Source organism: Dromiciops gliroides, chromosome 5 (assembly GCF_019393635.1).
Source record: "Dromiciops gliroides isolate mDroGli1 chromosome 5, mDroGli1.pri, whole genome shotgun sequence".
In the NCBI taxonomy this organism is placed as follows: domain Eukaryota; kingdom Metazoa; phylum Chordata; class Mammalia; order Microbiotheria; family Microbiotheriidae; genus Dromiciops; species Dromiciops gliroides.
This window is the reverse complement of record NC_057865.1, coordinates 53,368,387-53,387,689: the sequence shown is the minus strand read 5'-3', so window position 1 is coordinate 53,387,689 and position 19,303 is coordinate 53,368,387. Positions and strand designations below refer to the sequence as shown.

General features: G+C 38.7%; 1 protein-coding gene across 1 annotated transcript in view; it reads left to right on the top strand.

Annotated features, from left to right (window-relative positions):
* The window catches only part of ITGA8 (integrin subunit alpha 8), a 229,161-nt gene that overhangs the window by 117,687 nt on the left and 92,171 nt on the right, over positions 1-19,303 (top strand). The window contains 6 exon segments of the mRNA XM_043969199.1: positions 2,306-2,413; positions 9,892-9,947; positions 12,611-12,765; positions 15,143-15,280; positions 15,780-15,847; positions 17,436-17,583. Coding sequence (XP_043825134.1) covers positions 2,306-2,413; positions 9,892-9,947; positions 12,611-12,765; positions 15,143-15,280; positions 15,780-15,847; positions 17,436-17,583 — 673 coding nt within the window.

Below are 19,303 nucleotides of genomic sequence, written 5' to 3'. Positions count from 1 at the left end.
CTCTGTCTCTCTATGTCTGTCTTTCTGTCTGTCACACACACACACACACACACACACACACACACACACTCACTCACTCACATTCACACAGATGGTTTTTGCATTTGGTAGCTAGGTGGTATAACAGATAGAGCTCCAGAGCTAGGGTCCAGAAGATTCAACTTTGGGAATTCAAATCCAGTCTCAGATACATATTAGCTTGTGTAACCCCAGGCAAGTCACTTACCTCTGTTTGCCTCAGTTTCCTTATTTGCAACATGAGCTAGAGAAGGAAATGGAAAATCCCTCTAATGTTTCTGCCAAGAAACCCCCAAATGGGGTCATGAAGACTCAGACATGACTGAACAACACAACAATGAGTTGTATATACACAAATCTGTGTTCAGACTTTTTGAGGGGACTTCCACAAAATTATAAACTCTTTAAGGGGAAGAGTTTTGTTTTTCTTTAAATATCCTATGCCCAGCACAGTACCCTTCCCCAACTAATCAAACATTTATTGAATTCCTGCCACTGTTGAAGCTTGTGTGAAGGATCTATGGCACAGAGCCTGAAGGCACCAGACCAAAACAGGACTAACATCTGCCAGTTCCCAGAGGGATGCTATGTTATGGGCTGGTTCCCTCAGGTAGAACAAGATTCCCAGCTTCCCCACCCCAATTCACAAGAGACTTCCCTAGATAGCAGACCACAATCTCCCTAACAGCATGGGAAATGGAGAAGACTGCATTCCCAGAGTATCCCTGGTAGGAATCTCATTCAGTTGAAAACAAAGGCTTTGGACATGGAGTACAAATGAGAATCAGAAAGGGGTCTAGGAAAATTCCCAGTAGGACTTCTGGTAATCTGGGGATGGTTAAGCCCTCATTTAAGGCAGCATGCTGAGCAAGTCTTTGCTGCCTGCCCTAAGGCTCGATATTCCCGTCCCTCAGATGACTGCATGGAAGGTTTCTCCAGCATGACCATCATGTGTGGCTTTCATCCGGAGTCTTGTGCCCACCAGCTGCCAGTTTTTAGTTACTCCTTTTTTTTAATGCACCTTGTACTCTGGTAGCTGGGTGGCAGAGTGGAGAGAATGCTCAGCCTGGAGTCGGGAAGATAAGACTCATCTTCCTGACTTCAAATCTATCCTCAGACATTTACTTAGTGGCTGTGTGACCCTGGGCATGTTACTTGACCCCGTTTGCCTCAGTTTCCTCATCTGTAAAATGAACTGGAGAAGGGAATGGCAAACCACTCCAGTGTCTTTGCCATGAAAAGTCCAAATGAAATGACAGTCATATACGACTGAAATCACTCAACAACCACAATAAACATGTTCTTACCACATCTCATCTGCTCTTTGCCCATTTTGTCTTCCTCACTGAGCCAGTGAGTATGGCTATTCTTTGATGCATCATAGGATTATAGATTTAAAACTAGAAGGTACCTTTGCACATCCTCTAATTCAACCTTTTCATTTTACAGATGAGGAAACTGAGGCACAAGACACACACCCCCAGGTTATACAGAAGCCAATGTTGTATCTATGTGATCTGAATGGAAAACTACAAATTGAAATAAATTGGAGAGTCAAACTGGAACATTTTTAAAAATCCTACTATTAGAATCAAAAGCTATGCATATCAGTAGAACTACATGACTTTTCTTTAAATGATAACTTAAGAGAAGCAACATGGTATAGTGGATAAAGAGCTGACTTTGAAGTCAAAAAGAGCTGGATCCAAATCTCACCTGTGCTATAGACCAGCTGTGTCTTGCTTAGGCAAGACACTGAACCTCTCAGTGTCCCCTGAGCAATTCTGTAAGACTACAAATTGTATAAGGGCTGCTGGGATATGTACTGGTGGAGAGAATGTCCTCACAGAGCTCAGCTTCTAGCAGTGAAATCGCAAGTCTGGTCTCCCCTCCCCTCTCCTCCCAACCCCCCCCAAAAAGGTCACTCCAAAGCACTGAAGATTTATCTCCTACTCGGGGTTCCAGCACTAACTGACTGATGTCTTGCTTCTACCTCTAGGAATCAAATCTTAAATGTTCATGTGTGTTGTCAAATGTGCTATAAGATGATTAATGACCATGATACCCCACTGCTCATGCAAGTCAGGAAGACCTCTTAATGGGGATGCTGGGAACAATGGCATTGGGTCATGGGGTGAACCCTACCAGGGGTCAGAACACAGCACAGGGGCTGGAGAGTTGGACATGGATTCACATATGGAAAGAAAGCATTGGCTTTCAGGAATATGGTCATCAACTTGTCACTCCTTCAGCGTGTTAAGCACATGCTTCTCTCCCTCCCCCACAGAGCAAGGCCAGTTGTGACAGTGGATGCCCAATTGCTGCTGCACCCAGTGATTATCAACCTTGAAAATAAAACCTGCCAGATTCCTGGCCTTGCCGCATTGGTGCCTTGGTGAGTTTGTGTTCAGATATTCTGTGGTTGCTGTCTCCCTTGTATGTTGAGGGCCAGTCCCCCCACGTGCCCCCCACACACAAACACACAGAAAAACTACAGGGTCTCTGCAGAACTAAAGGCCAACAAAAGTTGGGGAATTTTCCCAGTGAAAATCTCTTCTAGAGCAGTGACTATTTATTGATCCTTTGTCCTAGCAGAATCATTGTCTCCACAGAAGTCTAGGGTTGCTTTAGTGGGCTACTCAGGCAACTTTTCAGGCATAGGAAGTATTTTTTCCTCTTTTATTAAGGTTAGGTTAAATGGTTGCACTTCCTGTGTCGAAAATATTATCAAGAGCACCGGCCCTGGATTCAGGAGGACCTGAGTTCAAATTTGACCTCAAGACAGTTGACACTTACTAGCTGTGTGACCCTGGGCAAGTCACTTAACCCCAATTGCCTCACAAAAAAAGAAAACTATTATCAGTTAATGACCTCCCATTCAGGTGCAGTCAGAGACTGATGATACATGAGAGAATTTTTTGCCTTATACTACATTTTTATAATCATTGCCATTGAATCATAGAACTTTAGTTAAAAGAGATGAACTGGTCCAGAAGCATAAAAATCAAATAGAAGTAGATCCCTGCCTCCACATATTATCTTAGAAACCACAGATCTGGGGCAGGAAGTAAATAAGGCACCGGACCTGGATTCAGGAGGACCTGAGTTCAAATTCAACCTCAGACACTTGACACTTACTGACTGTGTGACCCTAGGCAAGTCACTTAATCCTCATTGCCCTGCAAAGAAAGAAAGAAAGAAAGAAAGAAAGAAAGAAAGAAAGAAAGAAAGAAAGAAAGAAAGAAAGAAAGAAAGAAAGAAAGAAAGAAAGAAAGGAGGGAATGAGGGAAGGAGGTGAGGAGGGAAGGAAAGGAAAGGAAAGGAAAGGAAAGGAAAGGAAAGGAAAGGAAAGGAAAGGAAAGGAAAGGAAAGGAAAGGAAAGGAAAGGAAAGGAAAGGAAAGGAAAGGAAAGGAAAGGAAAGGAAAGGAAAGGAAAGGAAAGGAAAGGAAAGGAAAGGAAAGGAAAGGAAAAGAAAAGAAAAGAAAAGAAAAGAAAAGAAAAGAAAAGAAAAGAAAAGAAAAGAAAAGAAAAGAAAAGAAAAGAAAAGAAAAGAAAAGCTTGTGGACTACTGACAGATATCACCTAGGTGTCATGAACTCCTTAGGGAGGTTGATGAGGCTTATGGTCCCCTTCTCAGAAGAAAGGTCTTAAGTAATTGACAGAAGAAATGCTGAATTTCACTTAAATGTTAGTGAAAATAAAGATAATTTTTTCCCCATCCAAGTTCATGGATCCCCTGAAATCTATCCATGGGCCAAGGCTAAGAACACTTGATATAAATGGTCAGATAGGGTTATGCCACTATTGTTCTAAAACAACAACAACAAAACCAGTAACAATGATTATGTTGTTGTTAGTCCAATCATGCCCAATTCTCTGTGACCCCATTTGGGGGTTTTCTTGGAAAAGATACTGGAGGGGTTTTGCCATTTCCTTCTCCAGTCCATTTTACAGATGAAAGTGAAGTAAACAGTGTTAAAGTGACTTGCCCAAGGTCACCCAGCATTTTGAGGTTGGATTTTAACTCAAGTGTTCCTGACTCCAGGACTGGCACTCTATCTACTATGCCACCTTGTGGCCCCAATAATAATGATAGCATTTATATAGTACTTTAAGATGGGCAAAACACTTTATAAAAAATATGTAGTTTATTAATCCTGGGAGGTAGGTCCTCATTTTACAGGTGAGGGTAATTGAGGCAAACACAAACTGGGTGACTTGGCCTTGGTCACAGAGCTAAGAAGTGCCTAAGGCCAGATTTGAACTCTGTTTTTCCTGCCTTTGTATCCAGCATTATCTACCATACCAACTAGCTGCCAATGTAATGTTTCATGTTCAGCAAGCAATAGCTTATGCAGGTAGATAAAATGACTTCTCTTTGTAACTGAATGAAGATGTTAGGATGCATCATTATTGCTGTTTGTCATTATTATGCATAGCAAACCCCACAAGTGGTCGGGACATGGCACAGTGACCAGTGTGTTGGACATTGAGTCAGAAAGGTCTGGGTTTGAATCCTGCCTCATACACTGCCCATCTGTGTGAACCTGGGCAAGTCATTTAGAGCCTCTGAGCCTCAATTTCCCCATTTGTAAAAGAGGAATTATAACACCCACCTTAGAGTGTTGGTGTGAGGAGCACATGAAATGATATCTGTGCAGTCCTTTGTAAACCCCCAAAGAAGCATATAGACAATTAGGTGGGACACTGAATCGAGCACTGCATCTGGAGTCAGGAAGACCTGAGTTCAAATCCAGCCTCGGACAATAGTTTTGTGATCCTGGAAGAGTCACTTGATCTCTACCTCCCTCAGTTTCCTCATCTCTACAGTGGGGATAATAATAGCACCTACCTCATAGAGCTGTCACGAGGATAACTTGAGATAATATTTGTAAAGCTTTATATAAACGATAGCTATTATTGTTAGCGGTAGTCATTATTTTTAGGATACCTAGAAAAGCCAACAAAAACTCCCGAGTATTCAAATTTTGCCATTCCTTTCCAGACAAAGGGGCCTCCTGAAATGGTGTGCAAAGTTCCAAAAAGGGGCAGCCCAGCCTGAGGTAGAGCACTTACTCCCCACCCACGTCTGAGTGTTATTGATGGCCTTTGGACAGGAGGCTGTGCCAGAAGCAAAACCTTGAAGGGTGGGGTCAGGCAGGAAGGAGGACCCTGAAGAATTCTTTCCAAAACAGGCTGTTAGTCTTGAGCTACCCCCAAGGAAAGGCCGGGACCAGCCTCTCCTCCTGTACCAGCATTTGGCAATATTTGGGAGCAGCTCCAAGCCCATAGGAAAATAAAAGTGGTCATAAACCACAAAGTATTATGACTAAAACATGACCTGGGAAACTGGGGAAATTAATAAAAAGAAAGTTAACATTGATCCTTTCCTTGTTCATGGTGAAATGAACATGAAATGGACTGTGAGGATAACCTGAACAGGGATCTTAACCCCTTCAAGGCCATCCTGCCAGCACCTGGCCACTCTCATCACTCACGAAAACTGTAGGAGGTGACATTTCACTAGATGTAAACAGCACATTTTGGGAAGAAGAAAATGGTAATGCCCTGGATAAGGATTCTTTTAAAAGGCTTTCTCATTTTTTATATATTTTTTTAAGGTTTAAGTGGGTTTAACAGATTACAGGCACTGTTTTGCTTTGTGGAAAGAATATTACTTTTTAACAAGAAAAGTTCCTACATGAGTCAGCTTCCTGCTGTGATAGATAATACTATTTGTAGAAAATATCATTTATTACATGAATAAATAGATTACATCACAGTTATTTATTCAGCAGCTTTATTGTGTGAATTCGATTCTATGGAAGACATTTTCTTTCAAGTGTACAAGGGGTTTTCCCCCTCTATATTAGCCCTGTCTTACAAGGAGGGAAATCACCATTTCATCCAGGCTAGCATAGACTGATTTCCCTGAAGATTTTATTCCTAGCTCTACAACTTTAACTCAATTTCTCCTTCTAATTAAAGAGGAGCTATTTCTTTTCTGAAATATTTCTCTATAGTTGACATTATCTTGTATTATACCTCTAAAAACAATTAGGTAAATTCTAACAGGCAAAAAGAGGCAGCTAGAAAACCCAGAATGGGGTCACAAAGAGTTGGACATGCCTGAAAATGACTGAACAGGAAATAACAGGCACTCTGGTCAAGTCACTTTACCCTGTTTGCCTCAGTTTCCTCATCTGTAAAATGAGGTGGAGAAGGAAATAGCAGACTCCTCCAGTTATCTTTGCTGAGAAAAATCCCAAATGGGGTAATGAAGATTCGGACACAACTGAAAATGACTGAACAACAGCAAAAACAGGCAAATAATTCCTCAGTCCCGCCAGTAGAGATTTCTATACCTGTCAGCCAATTGTGTACCTTGTACGAAATGCTTGGTGATTGATATTTTGAAATTAGTAGAAAAGAAAGAAGTCATTTTAACAAGGAAACATAGAAAAGCAGATTAACATCCAGTAGTCACATTTTTTCTTAATTTGTCAGAGCAAAGTCATGTGGTATGGTGGGAAAAAAACCAACACTAAAAAAAAAAGCACTAGTCAGAGGTACTGGGTTTAGATTCTATTTCCAATGTGTATTACCTCTGTGACCTTGGGCAAGTCATTTAACCTTCTCAGGCCCCATCTTCCTCATTGTAAAATGAGGGGGTATGATTACTAGATGCTCCCTGAGGTCCCTTCCGACTTTGGCTCTATGACCTCAGAGAAATGCAGTGAACAATTAGTAACAAACTCTGTGATGTAGTTGGGAAAGTGGTGGATTCAGAAGCAAGGACATAGGTGGGAAACCCACCTCTACCGTGTGGTTGCAATCTCTCTGGGTCAGTTTCCTCATCTGTAAAATGAGAGGACTGTACTATGTGACTGCTGCACTGAAAGGTCACTTTCAGTTCTGTATCTGACATATTTTTTTCATGTAAAAAAAATCCAGTGGTTCAAATTATGGTTTACATTTATACGACCTTTGACTTAGTTTACAAAGTGATTTCCTCACAATATCCCTCAGAGAGTGGCGATTTACCCATCTTACAGACTCACAGAGGTTGAGTGGACTTGCCTAAGATCACAAATCTTGTAAAGTGGCAGAGCCAGACCTGGTACCCATCTTTCTTCTGATTCCAAGCCTGCATTATTGATATAGTGGAAAGAATGCTAGTCCGAGTTGTTTTTTTATATCCTATTTCATTTCAAATTAACTATTTCTCTATTATGCATGGCTAATCCTTGCTGATAAACTGAAGGATTCCTTCTCCCAAATGTCACTAGGTTAGGAGGTCTTTAGTAATCACAGAGCTGGAAGGTCATATAATGTATTGCCCTACCTCCAGGCAAGACCACATGGAAACCATCATAGACATATGGTTTTCTGTCTTCTATTCTTAAAGGTCTCCATGGAAAGAGAGTCTTTGGCAGAGTCTTCACAAGGAGACTGGATTGAATCAGAATTAGCCATCAGACTGCCTGCCTACTTTGAACCAAGAGCTTCAGTTCCATTTGGAACTTTTAGCTCCAAATCAGGCTAGGGGTCCAATGTAGAAATAACCCCCCTCTCCCCGTGGTGGCCCCACCAAGTGTCTCTTGCAATCAGGGAGACAAAATTCTCTGGTATGTTTTTGAGTCACCCTTGCAGCACCATAAAATTAAACCCAATATGTTTGTCTTTGAGAAACTGAATTCATGAAGGGTTTAATCCATTCCAATTTTTTTTAAAACTGGGAGACTTTCAAGTTTGTTTCCTGGGCCATAGAAGCCAACCTCCCAAAGGTTATCACATGGTAGAGTGGGTTTAGGTGGTAGTCCTGTGGTTTACAGTTAGTAATCAGTGGTATTAAGTCAAATCTGGGTGAAGAAAATTAAAATGCTTTCAAAGCAAGGGAATAGAGCTGATAATTGTGCACATGCTTGTAATCCCAGTTCCCAGGGAGACTGAGGCTGGTAGATCTCTGTTTTTTTAACTTCTTAAAAATGGCACATTTATTAAAAATAAAGTTTTTTATTATTTTTTTTTGGTAGATCTCTTGAGCTAGAACTTGGGTGACTTGTTAAACCCCACAGATAGTGATAGAAGTGACATCTAGACACAAGTTTCTCTAGCTTCAAATATATGGTGCTTTCTATTTTACCATACTTTCTCCTATTAACAGTTTCTACAAAGGGTAATGCCATCAATGATATAGTTTCCCACAAGGAAAGATCTTGAACTCATCACTTTAATGCAACATTTTCAAGCTGTTGTTATTAACCAAAAATACCATATCAGAAAGAATTATTTTCTCCTTGACAAGTTTTTAACTACGAAGTAAAATGATCTATTCTTAAGACATTTACTAATATCCAAAGTATACAACTTAGACCCACCTTTGAGTGGAATGGTTTCTATCGAGTAGCTGAGCAATTCAAAAAAGACAGAAAGCCAAAGGAAATTTTCCACTTAGGCCCTAGCCTGTGTCTGAAATTTCAAGCTACAATCATCTCACTTGAGTAATTCTAATTGAAACAGAAGTAGGGTCCAAGTTTGTGATTTCTCTTGGGAAATGGAATAAACACTTGTAATAACAGTGAGGCCTCAGGCAAAACAAAATTTTTTTTTTCTTAATGGTATGTGGCAAATTATTTACCCTGAAGGAAGGCATTGGCTGAGGTCACAGAAGATATATGAATCCCAGATGTGACACATTTTCATTATATTTGACACAGGAAACTGACACAATTATAATAAGCTTAGATATAATTTGCTGGTTTGAATTTGGTAAATACTTGAATTAATACTGCTATTTCATTATTATTATGAATATTATCATAATTATAATCACAGTCATCATTACCATGATCTAGTTTTTATAGAGCATTTTAAGGCCTGTAAAACTCTTTATATTTTATTTATTTGATCCTTCCAACAACTCTACTCACATAAGTTGGCAAATAGTCTGCAATTTATAACATTAGGGATTTGCCTGGGGACTTTGATATTAAATGACTTGTCTTGGGTCTTACTACCAGAATGTTTCAGGGCAGAGATATGAGCCAGAGGCTTCCTGATTCCCTCTTATTCCTGAGATGTTAGGCCTCCCCCAAACAATGGCTTAATACTTAAGAAATAATTATACCTGAACTTTATTTTGTGTTTAGGTGTCTATAATGGACATCCTTCTTTTATTTATTTATAATTCTTATTTTCAGTTCCAAATTCCCTCCATTTTGCTCTCTTACTCATTGAGAAGACAAGAAATATGATACCCACTACACATATGATGTCATATAAAAATATTTCCACATTAATCACTCAAATTTCTATAGCCATTTTCACATTATAAAAGTTTATAATTGTAAACCTATATATAATATAATATATGAATGGTTTAAAATTATAAAACCTTTATAGTAATAATAGTATATATAACAATATATAAATGGTTTTAAATTATAAAAGCATTGTAATAATAATATGTATATAATATACTATATAAATTGCTTAAATTATAAAAGGATTATAATGATAATTATGAACATTCTAATTATAAATATATAAAATACATTTTAAATGGATACTCAGTGAGGGAAATCATACAAATGTTATTATCCATATTTTTTCAGTCGAGGAAAGTAAAACTTAGAAGGGACTTGATCAAGGTCATACAGTCACTAAATGAAGTTTGTGGACTAGAATCCAGATCTCTTGACTCCTAATGATACTAACACTGGGACAGACTGATGAGTTATTTTGTTTTGTTGTAGCTATCGAAGGATGGCATAAAGTCACACTAATGGTCTCATTTCTTTTATTTGGGGAAGAAGAAACTATATTTCAGAATTTGGTATTTATAGACTAACAATCTTATTTTTTAATAGCTTTACTTTGAGAGTGTGTGCATCTGTAGAAGGTCAGAGCATTTCAAACACAGTAGGTAAGCATCTTTTCTTATTCCTCTCTGTGTATGTGTACGTAGATGATAGATTAATGAAATTCTCCTTCCCGACAACTTACCCCATCCTTTGCTTTGTTGAAAAATAGTCCAGAAACTGAAAAATTCTTGATTCCAATTGAGATGTCTAATATTGTTTAGAATGAACAGATAGGATAATGACAAATTCACAATTTTCGTAAATATATCTTACATTGTAAGATCAATGTAGTGCCATAGATGAAGCTTACTTTGATTTTAGGGAGAAATGCTTTTTAAATTTTCTTTTAAAGTATTTTTTTCAATTACATGTAAAAACAATTTTAACCTTTGTTTTTTACAATTTTGAGTTCCAAATTCTTTCCTACTCCCCTCCCTCCTCACTGAGAAGGCCAGCAATCTGATAAAGGTTATCTTTGTGCATTCATGCAAAACATATTTTCATATTAGTTATGATGTAAAAGAAAACAAGTACCAAAAGAAACCCCCAAGGGAAAAAAAGTAAGTTCAAAAAATGGTTTGGCTCTATCTGCTTTCATATTCCATCAGTTCTTTCTCAGAAGGTAGATAGTATATTTCATCCTAGGTCCTTCAGAATTGTCTTTAGTCTTCATATTGCTGAGAATAGCTAAGTCATTCACACTTGATCATTGTACAATGTTGCTGTTATTGTAGACAGTGTTCTTCTAGTTCTGCTCACTTCACTTTGCATCAGTTCATGTAAGACTTTCCAGGTTTTTCTGAAAGCATCCTGCTCACCATTTTTTATAGTACAATAGTACTCTATCACAGCAACATATACAACTTGTTTATCTATTCCTCTATTGATGTGTCCCCTCAATTCCAATTTTTTGCCACCACAAAAGAGCTACTATAATTATTTTTGTTAATATAGGTCCTTTGCCTTTTCTTAAATCTCTTTGGGATACAGACTCAGTAATGGTATTGTTGGGTCAAAGGATATGCACAGTTTTATAGCTCTTTGGGCATGGTTCTAAATTACTCTCCAGAATGGTTGGATCAGTTCACAGCTCCACCAACAATTCCCTATTGGGACACTAAGGGGAAATACCTTTGGCAAAGTTCCTCAAGTTATACTTGTGGAAAAGATAGAGAGGCAGGCTGGCTAACAAAATAACTGGGTAGATCTGAAACTATTTGAATCCTGCGATGGGGAATATTTAATTGAGTGTGTTGTAATTAAGTATATTTCTAAATTAAAAAAAAAACTTGTGTAAGTATTTTAATACCATTGATACATGGTTAAAATACAGATGGCATGCATATGAAATCGGAAAATGATACAAAGCTAGGAGGGAGAGCCATCACCCCAAATGACAGAATGAAGATTCAAAAAAAATCTGACAAGCTAAATTACTGGGCTTAATCCAGTAAAGTAAATCCTGACATACACTCAAAAAAACCAGCTTCATAAGTACGAGTTGAGGAAGACCTGACCAGGTAGCCACTCAATGGAAGATAGATAGATAGATAGATAGATAGATAGATAGATAGATAGATAGATAGATAGATGGATGGATGGATGGATGGATAGATAGTTGGATAGAGATAGATGATAGGTCATATATACATATATATGTACATACATACATATATGTATATGTGTGTATGAGGAGCTTAGCACATTGCAAGCTTTGTAGAAATCAATAGTGAAATGTTAATCAAAACAACTGCATTAATGTAGAGTGTCCACTATAAGGAAAATCAGAGCATCACTGCCTCTACCCATGTTAAATTATATCAAGATGACTGTGTTCAATGTGGGGTCCCATAGTTTATGAAGAATGCTGAAGGGGGCAGCTAGGTGTCGCAGTGGATAAAGCACTGGCCCTGGATTCAGGAGTACCTGAGTTCAAATTCAGCCTCAGACACTTGACACTAACCAGCTGTGTGACCCTAGGCAAGTTACTTAACCCCCATTGCCCCGCAAAACAAAAACAAAAACAAAACAACAACAACAACAACAAAGAATGCTGAAAAGCCAGGAGTGTTCAAAGGAAGCCTACCTATCAGGATGGGAAAGGGCCCTGGGATCATGCTATCCAAGTATCAGTAGAAGAAATTGGGACCGTTTACTGTCCAGAAGACAAAACAGATGGTATGCACAAAAGCTGTTATCAAGCATTTGAAGGGCTGCCATTTGGAAAATGAAAAAGACTTGATGACTTGGGTCCCCAAAGACAGTGGATGTAAGATACAGAGAGGTAGATTTACACTTATATGTCAGGGAAGGCTTTTAACAATTAGACCTGCCCAGAGGAGAATGGATTTTCTCAGAAGGTTTGGGGTTCCCCCTCACTAGAAGTCTGCAAGTGAAGGCTACTTCCCCAGTAGGTGGCATGAAGAATTCTTGTTGAACTTCAAATGACATGAGATTATCTGTGATCTCCCTTCTGAGTTTCTGTGATTCCATATCATCAAATTCATTTGGCATTACATGTATATTTATTAAATCTGAGAAATGTCTTCTAAATTCCATCAACTTTTGTTTCCTGAATTTTTTTTTGGATTCTCATTTTAAAGTGTTTTTCTCCCCAAAGAACCAACTTGAAGCAATAATTCTTTTTTGTGTGTGAGAAAGCATGTTGTTCATTAAATATTTTTTTTATTCTGTGTTACATGTGTAATTTACTTTTGTCCTGTAGCTCTGCTAGCTGACGTGCAGTTAGATTCATTGAAACAGAAGGGAGCCATTAAGAGGACCCTCTTCAGGGATAACCATCAGTCACAACTTGTCTTCTCTCTAGTGATAAACCAACATCAATCCCTGCAGTGCCAGGACTTCATTATTTACCTCCGAGTAAGCCTCTCCAAAAATCTTTTTTTTTTCTGGCATCTATTGCCAGTAGGGTTTATTTTTTTTTTGTTTATATTCATGATTAGGAGACTCCTAGCAATGAATATTTGTTACTTGAAGATTTGTCCCTTGCCCAAAGTCACAAAGCCAGTATGCATCAAAGGAGGGATTTGAACCTGGGTCTCCTTGACTTGAAAGCTATCCACCACACTCTGTTGCAGTTACACTCTGTTACAGTAACACTGTAAAACTCCAGTAAAACTTCCAATCATTCTTTGCAATTTAACCATCATTTGGTTCAAAGAGATACCTTGGTCTCTGTTGGTACAACAGATTTACAAAAGTAAATCAATCAACAAGCATTTAGCACCTTCTATTTGGTGGGCTCTAGGGTTGCAAATGCAATGAATGAAATAGTCCCAACCTGCAAGGATTTTATATTTTAATATAAAAGAAAATACCAAATTAAAGTTCCACAAGTTCTGTCCAAACCCCTTGACTCAATAAAACACATTTTCTATTAATGATAATTCAGGGGCATAAACTGTAATGGAGCTTAAAGCAATGGTAGATGTCACATGGTCCCAGATTTCCTTTGTTCTGAAAATCCTGATCATGGGATTTAGCCCATCAGAGTGTCAGAGTTGTGCCTGCCCCTAGCAAATCCTTTTTAAAGGTGCATTCAGTTTGTCAGCTCTTAGTGGTTCAGGAACAGAAGGGTGAAAGAACTTTGTTTGTTTGGGTCTTTTTAAGCTCTAACATTTAAATGAGGGGCAGCATGACATACTGAATAGGTCACTGGACCTAGAGTCAGGAAGACCTTGGATCAAACTCCACCTCTAACACTTGTTGGTTGTATGATTATGACATGGCGCGACCTCCCCAAGCTTCATTCAATTCTCTAAGACCTATCTCATAAAGACTTTATAATATGGGACCTGCATCTGGGGAGGAAGCTCCCATGCCTTCAAAACCAGAGATCACGGACATACCAATATAATCGTTTGACATTTTTTGAGCACTTAAAAGTGACTTTCTCTGGTTAAAATGGGGCACGGAAGAGTCGAAAGACCTGGGTTGTTGTCTTGGATCTGCCACTTATTAACTTTGTGACTTTGGACAAATCACTTCTCTCTGAACCTAAATTTCCTCATCTGTAAAAGGAAAGAGTTGGGCCAGATGACGTCCATGATTCCTTTCTGCTCCAAAGCTCTGATTGTGTAAATTAGAATGTTTATTATCATCAATCCCATTATTACTAAAAACAAACATTTAGTAAGCCCCTACTATGTGTCTGAGCTCAAGAAAACTCATAAATTATATCATCTTGGGGCAGCTAGGTGGCACAGTGGATAAAGCACTGGCCTTGGATTCAGGAGGACCTGAGTTCAAATCCAGCCTCAAATACTTGACACTTAATTTGCTGTGTGACCCTGGGAAAGTCACTTCACCCTCATTGCCCTGCAAAAAAACAATAAAAATTATATCATCTTTATGTAAGGGACAATCCAACCCATGATCCTTTTAATTACATTTTTTAAGGATTGTTCTCATTCTATGCTGTTCACATGGCATATGTTGTGCAAATTAGGGAGCTCAGCACTTTATAAGGAGAAGAGACTGAGTCTGTATTAAAGGTTGATAGTCTGGGTGATTAAAAAGAGTTACTCCTAAAAGTGTCTTTGTGTTCCTATAGAAACTCAATCTTTTGCCTTCCAGTTTTCCTTTAGGTTCTAGGTAAAATCCCACCTTCTACAGGAAGCCTCTTTCTTTCTTTCTTTCTTTTTGGTGAGGCAGTTGGGGTTAAGTGACTTGCCCAGGGTCACCCAGCTAGTAAGTGTCAAGTGTCTGAGGCTGGATTTGAACTCAGGTCCTCCTGAATCCAGGGCCAGTGCTCTATCCACTGTGCCATCTAGCTGCCCCAGGAAGTCTCTTTCAATGCCTCTTAATTCTGGTGCCTGCCTTCCCTCTTTTGATTATCTCTGATTTATTCTGTTTTGTGTCGTTTGCCCATCGTTGTTTGTATGTGTCACCCCATTAGACGGTGAGCTCCTTGAAAGCATGGGCTTGCTTCCCCTCTCCCCCTTCCCTATATCTCCAGACACAGTACCTGGCACAACACAGGAGTACCAACAGTGAGCACATGAATGCTCATCGACTGACACAATGATCTTTCAGTGACTTGACCTCTGAAAAATTCTGACTTTTCACTAGCCACCATAGCCCACATAAATCGGCAAATCTCTCAGCCTGTTGTGATCATTGTTTCAGTCACCCAGTGTTGTTTATTATTTAAACAAAAAAGTCATGCTGCTGCCATAGATTAGCATCTTGTAGCTATTTTATGAAGCCTTCTTTAATTTTGTGATTATTTCCCCAGGATGAAACTGAATTCCGAGATAAATTATCTCCAATCAACATTAGCTTGAATTACAGTTTGGATGAATCCACTTTTGAGGAAGGCCTTGCTGTGAAACCAATACTGAACTTCTACCGGGAAAACATTGTTAATGAGCAGGTATGATCAGGGACCCTCTGGAGTAGCCTGTGTTCAACCAGGCCATGGATGTTGTTTACGTGACCTTGAAACAGATCCAGGCTCTTTGTATTTAATTCCTGCATGCAAATGTGTAAACAGTTTGGAATTTTTTTCTGACATGTTTCTTGAAACACTGCATCATTGCATTTTCGGAAGCACTTCCCCTTGTGAAACCCAGATTTAATTCATTCAGAATGTGGATGTAATGGAAGCAATACAGCCTGTAATCTTCCTGACATTTCCAGGGCTACATTCCACATGAAAATTGTAGATTGAATTGGGATGGGGGTGGGGTGGGAGGAGATAGGATGTCAACCATACTCCATTGGTAGAGCCATTGAACTTGTAGCTCATTGGAGATGTGTGTAGTGTAAAGATGCACCTTCATTTGATTTATGGCCTTTCTAGTGGTTTATGAAAGAAGGCAGTGATTCAAGTTTTCCAAGTGACCACTGATGCTTGTTTTGAACAAATGTAGGCTCACATCCTGGTGGAATGTGGAGATGACAATATGTGCATTCCTGACTTGAAACTTTCAGCTAGACCGTAAGTTTAAATAAATAAACGTTTGTATTATACCTAATGGAATACAGGTGCTTATTTAAAGCTTTTCTAGGAAAAGTATACACTTCCAATTTAATAATAATAATAATAATAATAATCCCTGCATGCAATTTCTGAGATTGGCTGATCTTTGAACTGGTTTAGGTCAGTTCTTTGTCACTTATGTCAGGTGACACATCCTGAGATTTTGTCTGAGTTTCAAAAAATATATATATATGTTTTAAAATATAAACACATATATATGTTAATATGTGTATGTATATGTATATATAATATATTTTAAAACAATTTTATAGGGATAGGTGATGACTTTATATATATATGTTCACATATCTATGCATATATATATATTTAAAATATAATGAAGATAGATGGATGGATAGATAGATAGATAGATAGATAGATAGATAGATAGATAGATAGATAGATAGATAGATAGGAAGGCCTTGAGACTTAGTAGTAATAAATCCTTGTTGATATCGTGATTAATTTAAAAGAACCTAATTTATTTGGTGGCTCAAAGGGCTCAGTTGTGCTCATACATTGCATATACTTAAGTGAGCAATTCCCTAATCCCGCTTTTTGTAACACCCCAACTGTATCTCCAGTTATCTCAAGAGATATTTGGAGAGGAATTGTAAAGTTTTTTATTCATCTATATAAACATATAAATACAAGCAATTCTCTATAATTTTTTAAAGTTATATATTTTAAGGTTTTCTGACAAATCAAAAATCAAATGGTTAGCAGGATTGTCATAACTCCCAAAAGCTGGGGTATCATTGATCTAGTTATTTATAAGTTGCATTGTATTTTGTTACCAGAAGAGAAAATGTAACAGCTGATCTAAATAACGGGGGGGGGGGGGGGGATATGGTGATGTGGGTGGGTGGATGGGTGTGTAGGGAGTGGGGAAGGAGGTAGATTTCCACACCTATCCTCAGATTAGCTGTCAACAACTTCATGAGAATCATCTTGCAGCCCTTCCTTGTGAACCTTAAGAAGGACAAAGAACAAAAAGGGGCCTGCTTCTTAGCTGTGAGGTCATTCCCCCATGTTGCCAGGTTAGGTAGGTAAGTAGGGAGGTGGTAGTTTTGAACAAATTCCAGATATGAAAGGGCTGTTCTTAAGTGGTAGTCTTCCTAGATTCTTAGCTTGAGTTATTAGCTAAGAAGCTTCTTCCATTGGTTTCACGTTAAGAGATCAGAAAGTCAGGACCCTTGATTTCACTTGTTCTGGGACAAATTGTATTGACTGACTTCCTTTTCCTTGAGTACTCATTCCCACATTCTTACATCAGGGTTTTTGTTTTAGTCTTTTTCTTCACCCTTTCCCCTTAGACTCTTCCAGATTCCTCTTTTGCCATCTTTCATTTTCAGGGATGGTGCATTTGTTAATGGTGGCTTCTCTTCCCCTTCCCCCATCAGCTTTCTGTCATTCTTAATCTGTCACAATTCCTGTCTAGTCCCAGGCAGGTCATTGTCTAGGAACATCAGCCTTCAGTAGGGCAACCTGCTCTGCCATTGTAGACTTGCCAAAGCTAATTAGTCCTGTAACTCTGTGTTTGTAGAGATAAGCATCAGCTGATCATTGGAGATGAAAATCACCTAATGCTCATCATAAATGCAAGGAATGAAGGGGAAGGGGCCTATGAAGCTGAGCTCTTTGTGGTAATACCTGAAGAAGCAGATTACATTGGTATTGAACGAAACAACAAGGTAATCTTTAAAATCACTTATGACATTGAGGCTGAGTGGTACAGGGGGTAGAGTGCTATGATTGGAGTCAAGAAGACCTGAGTTCACATTCAATTCAGACACTTATTAGCCAAGTAACCCTTCAAAGACTCAGTGTCTTTATTTTTGAAGTGGTGATACTAGCCCATAGATCACAGTGATTCATTCATTCAGCAAACATTTATAAGACATGTCAGGCATTGTGCTAAGCAAAGGGGATACAAAAATAAAAACAAAACACTTCTTGACCTGAAGAAGCCAATATTCAATTGGATTGTAGGGTTGTTCTAGTGACCAGAATAACACTGGTAAACCAATTAGGAAACTCCAAAGTACTAAATACATATGAGAATATTTTTGTAGTCAGCTCGATTTAGAGAGGCCCTGTCTGTCTCTCTTTTCCTGGCTAATAGGGCAGGGGAATTTTACCTCGTGGTAGTAATTATAAGAGAAATAAACCAGGAAGAAGAAAAGATCTGGGCTCAGGTGGTTAAGACTGAATTAAGGTCCTTAGAGGCCTAAGGCACTTCTGTTTCCAGGCCCTGTGGTGGATGCATTTTTTAAAAGTGTATCTGATTTTACGATGAAAAAAAGTCTCCAAAAGTGAATATCCACTGGTAATTTCTTCCACTTTATTTTTTTTTTAAAAAGATTGCTTTGACATGACTGACTGTATATCTATTCTTTCTAATCTTGTTAGAATTTTTAAAGGATGATGAAAAATATTTGAACCCTTTGGGTTATGTTATTTTATTTTAGTACTTATTTTGTGACATGGTCCTGCAGGTAATATCATTGCCCAAAGATTGAAGGGGCAACTTGAGTGGTCACAGGTACTTGAGTTGAACTGAGGAAGAGAAGAAATAAATAAGGGTCTGACTGAAGTGACAAGAGACAAAACCCTCTTCTCCACCTGCCCCCCCATCCCTCTTTTTTTTTCTTTAAGCCTGTTTATGAGGCCTTTAAGATTCAAATAGGTCACAGGAGGCCTGGTTTTTATTATTGCTTGTGGAATTGGGCTCAAGCCTGCTGTGAACTGATAACAGGACACATCAGTCCTGGAAAGGGAATGTATCCATTTTTCTTGCCTCTTGGCTTACCTTTTCACTGCCTCGACCAAGAAAAACTGACCAGTTCTCCCTTCCTGCTCGATCAGTACCATCCTTCAGTAAGCTCAGGCAGATGCTGTTTGTTCTCATTCCTTTTATTATCAGAACATCAGTCTTCCTGCAGTGAGTGGTCTCATGCTCTTTTCTGAAGTCACTTCATCTACATTATCATTGAAAACATCTTACAAAAGCTTTGAGAGAATGAGGACATCAGAATCCCAAGGATTCACACACACTCAAGAACAGAGACTACATCTTGAACTTCTCTCCATAGCACCTAACCTAGAACTAGGAGGAAAGATGCAGAGTGAGAAGAGCTCTGGGCTTCTTGTTAGCTGATCTGGATTTCAGTTCCAGCTCTGATATTTGCCACCTATGTGACCATGGGCAAATAATTGTTCTCAGCCTCAGTTTCCTCATCTACCAACTGGGCACAACACACTATTGACCTCATGGTGGTGGTATGAGGAAATCATTTGTAAACCTTAACACACTTTACAAATGTGAGAGAATATTGCTTTTCATCATAATAAAAATTAATTCAATAAATGCTTAATTTGTTGACTTTATGCTTAAAGGAACCACATAATTAT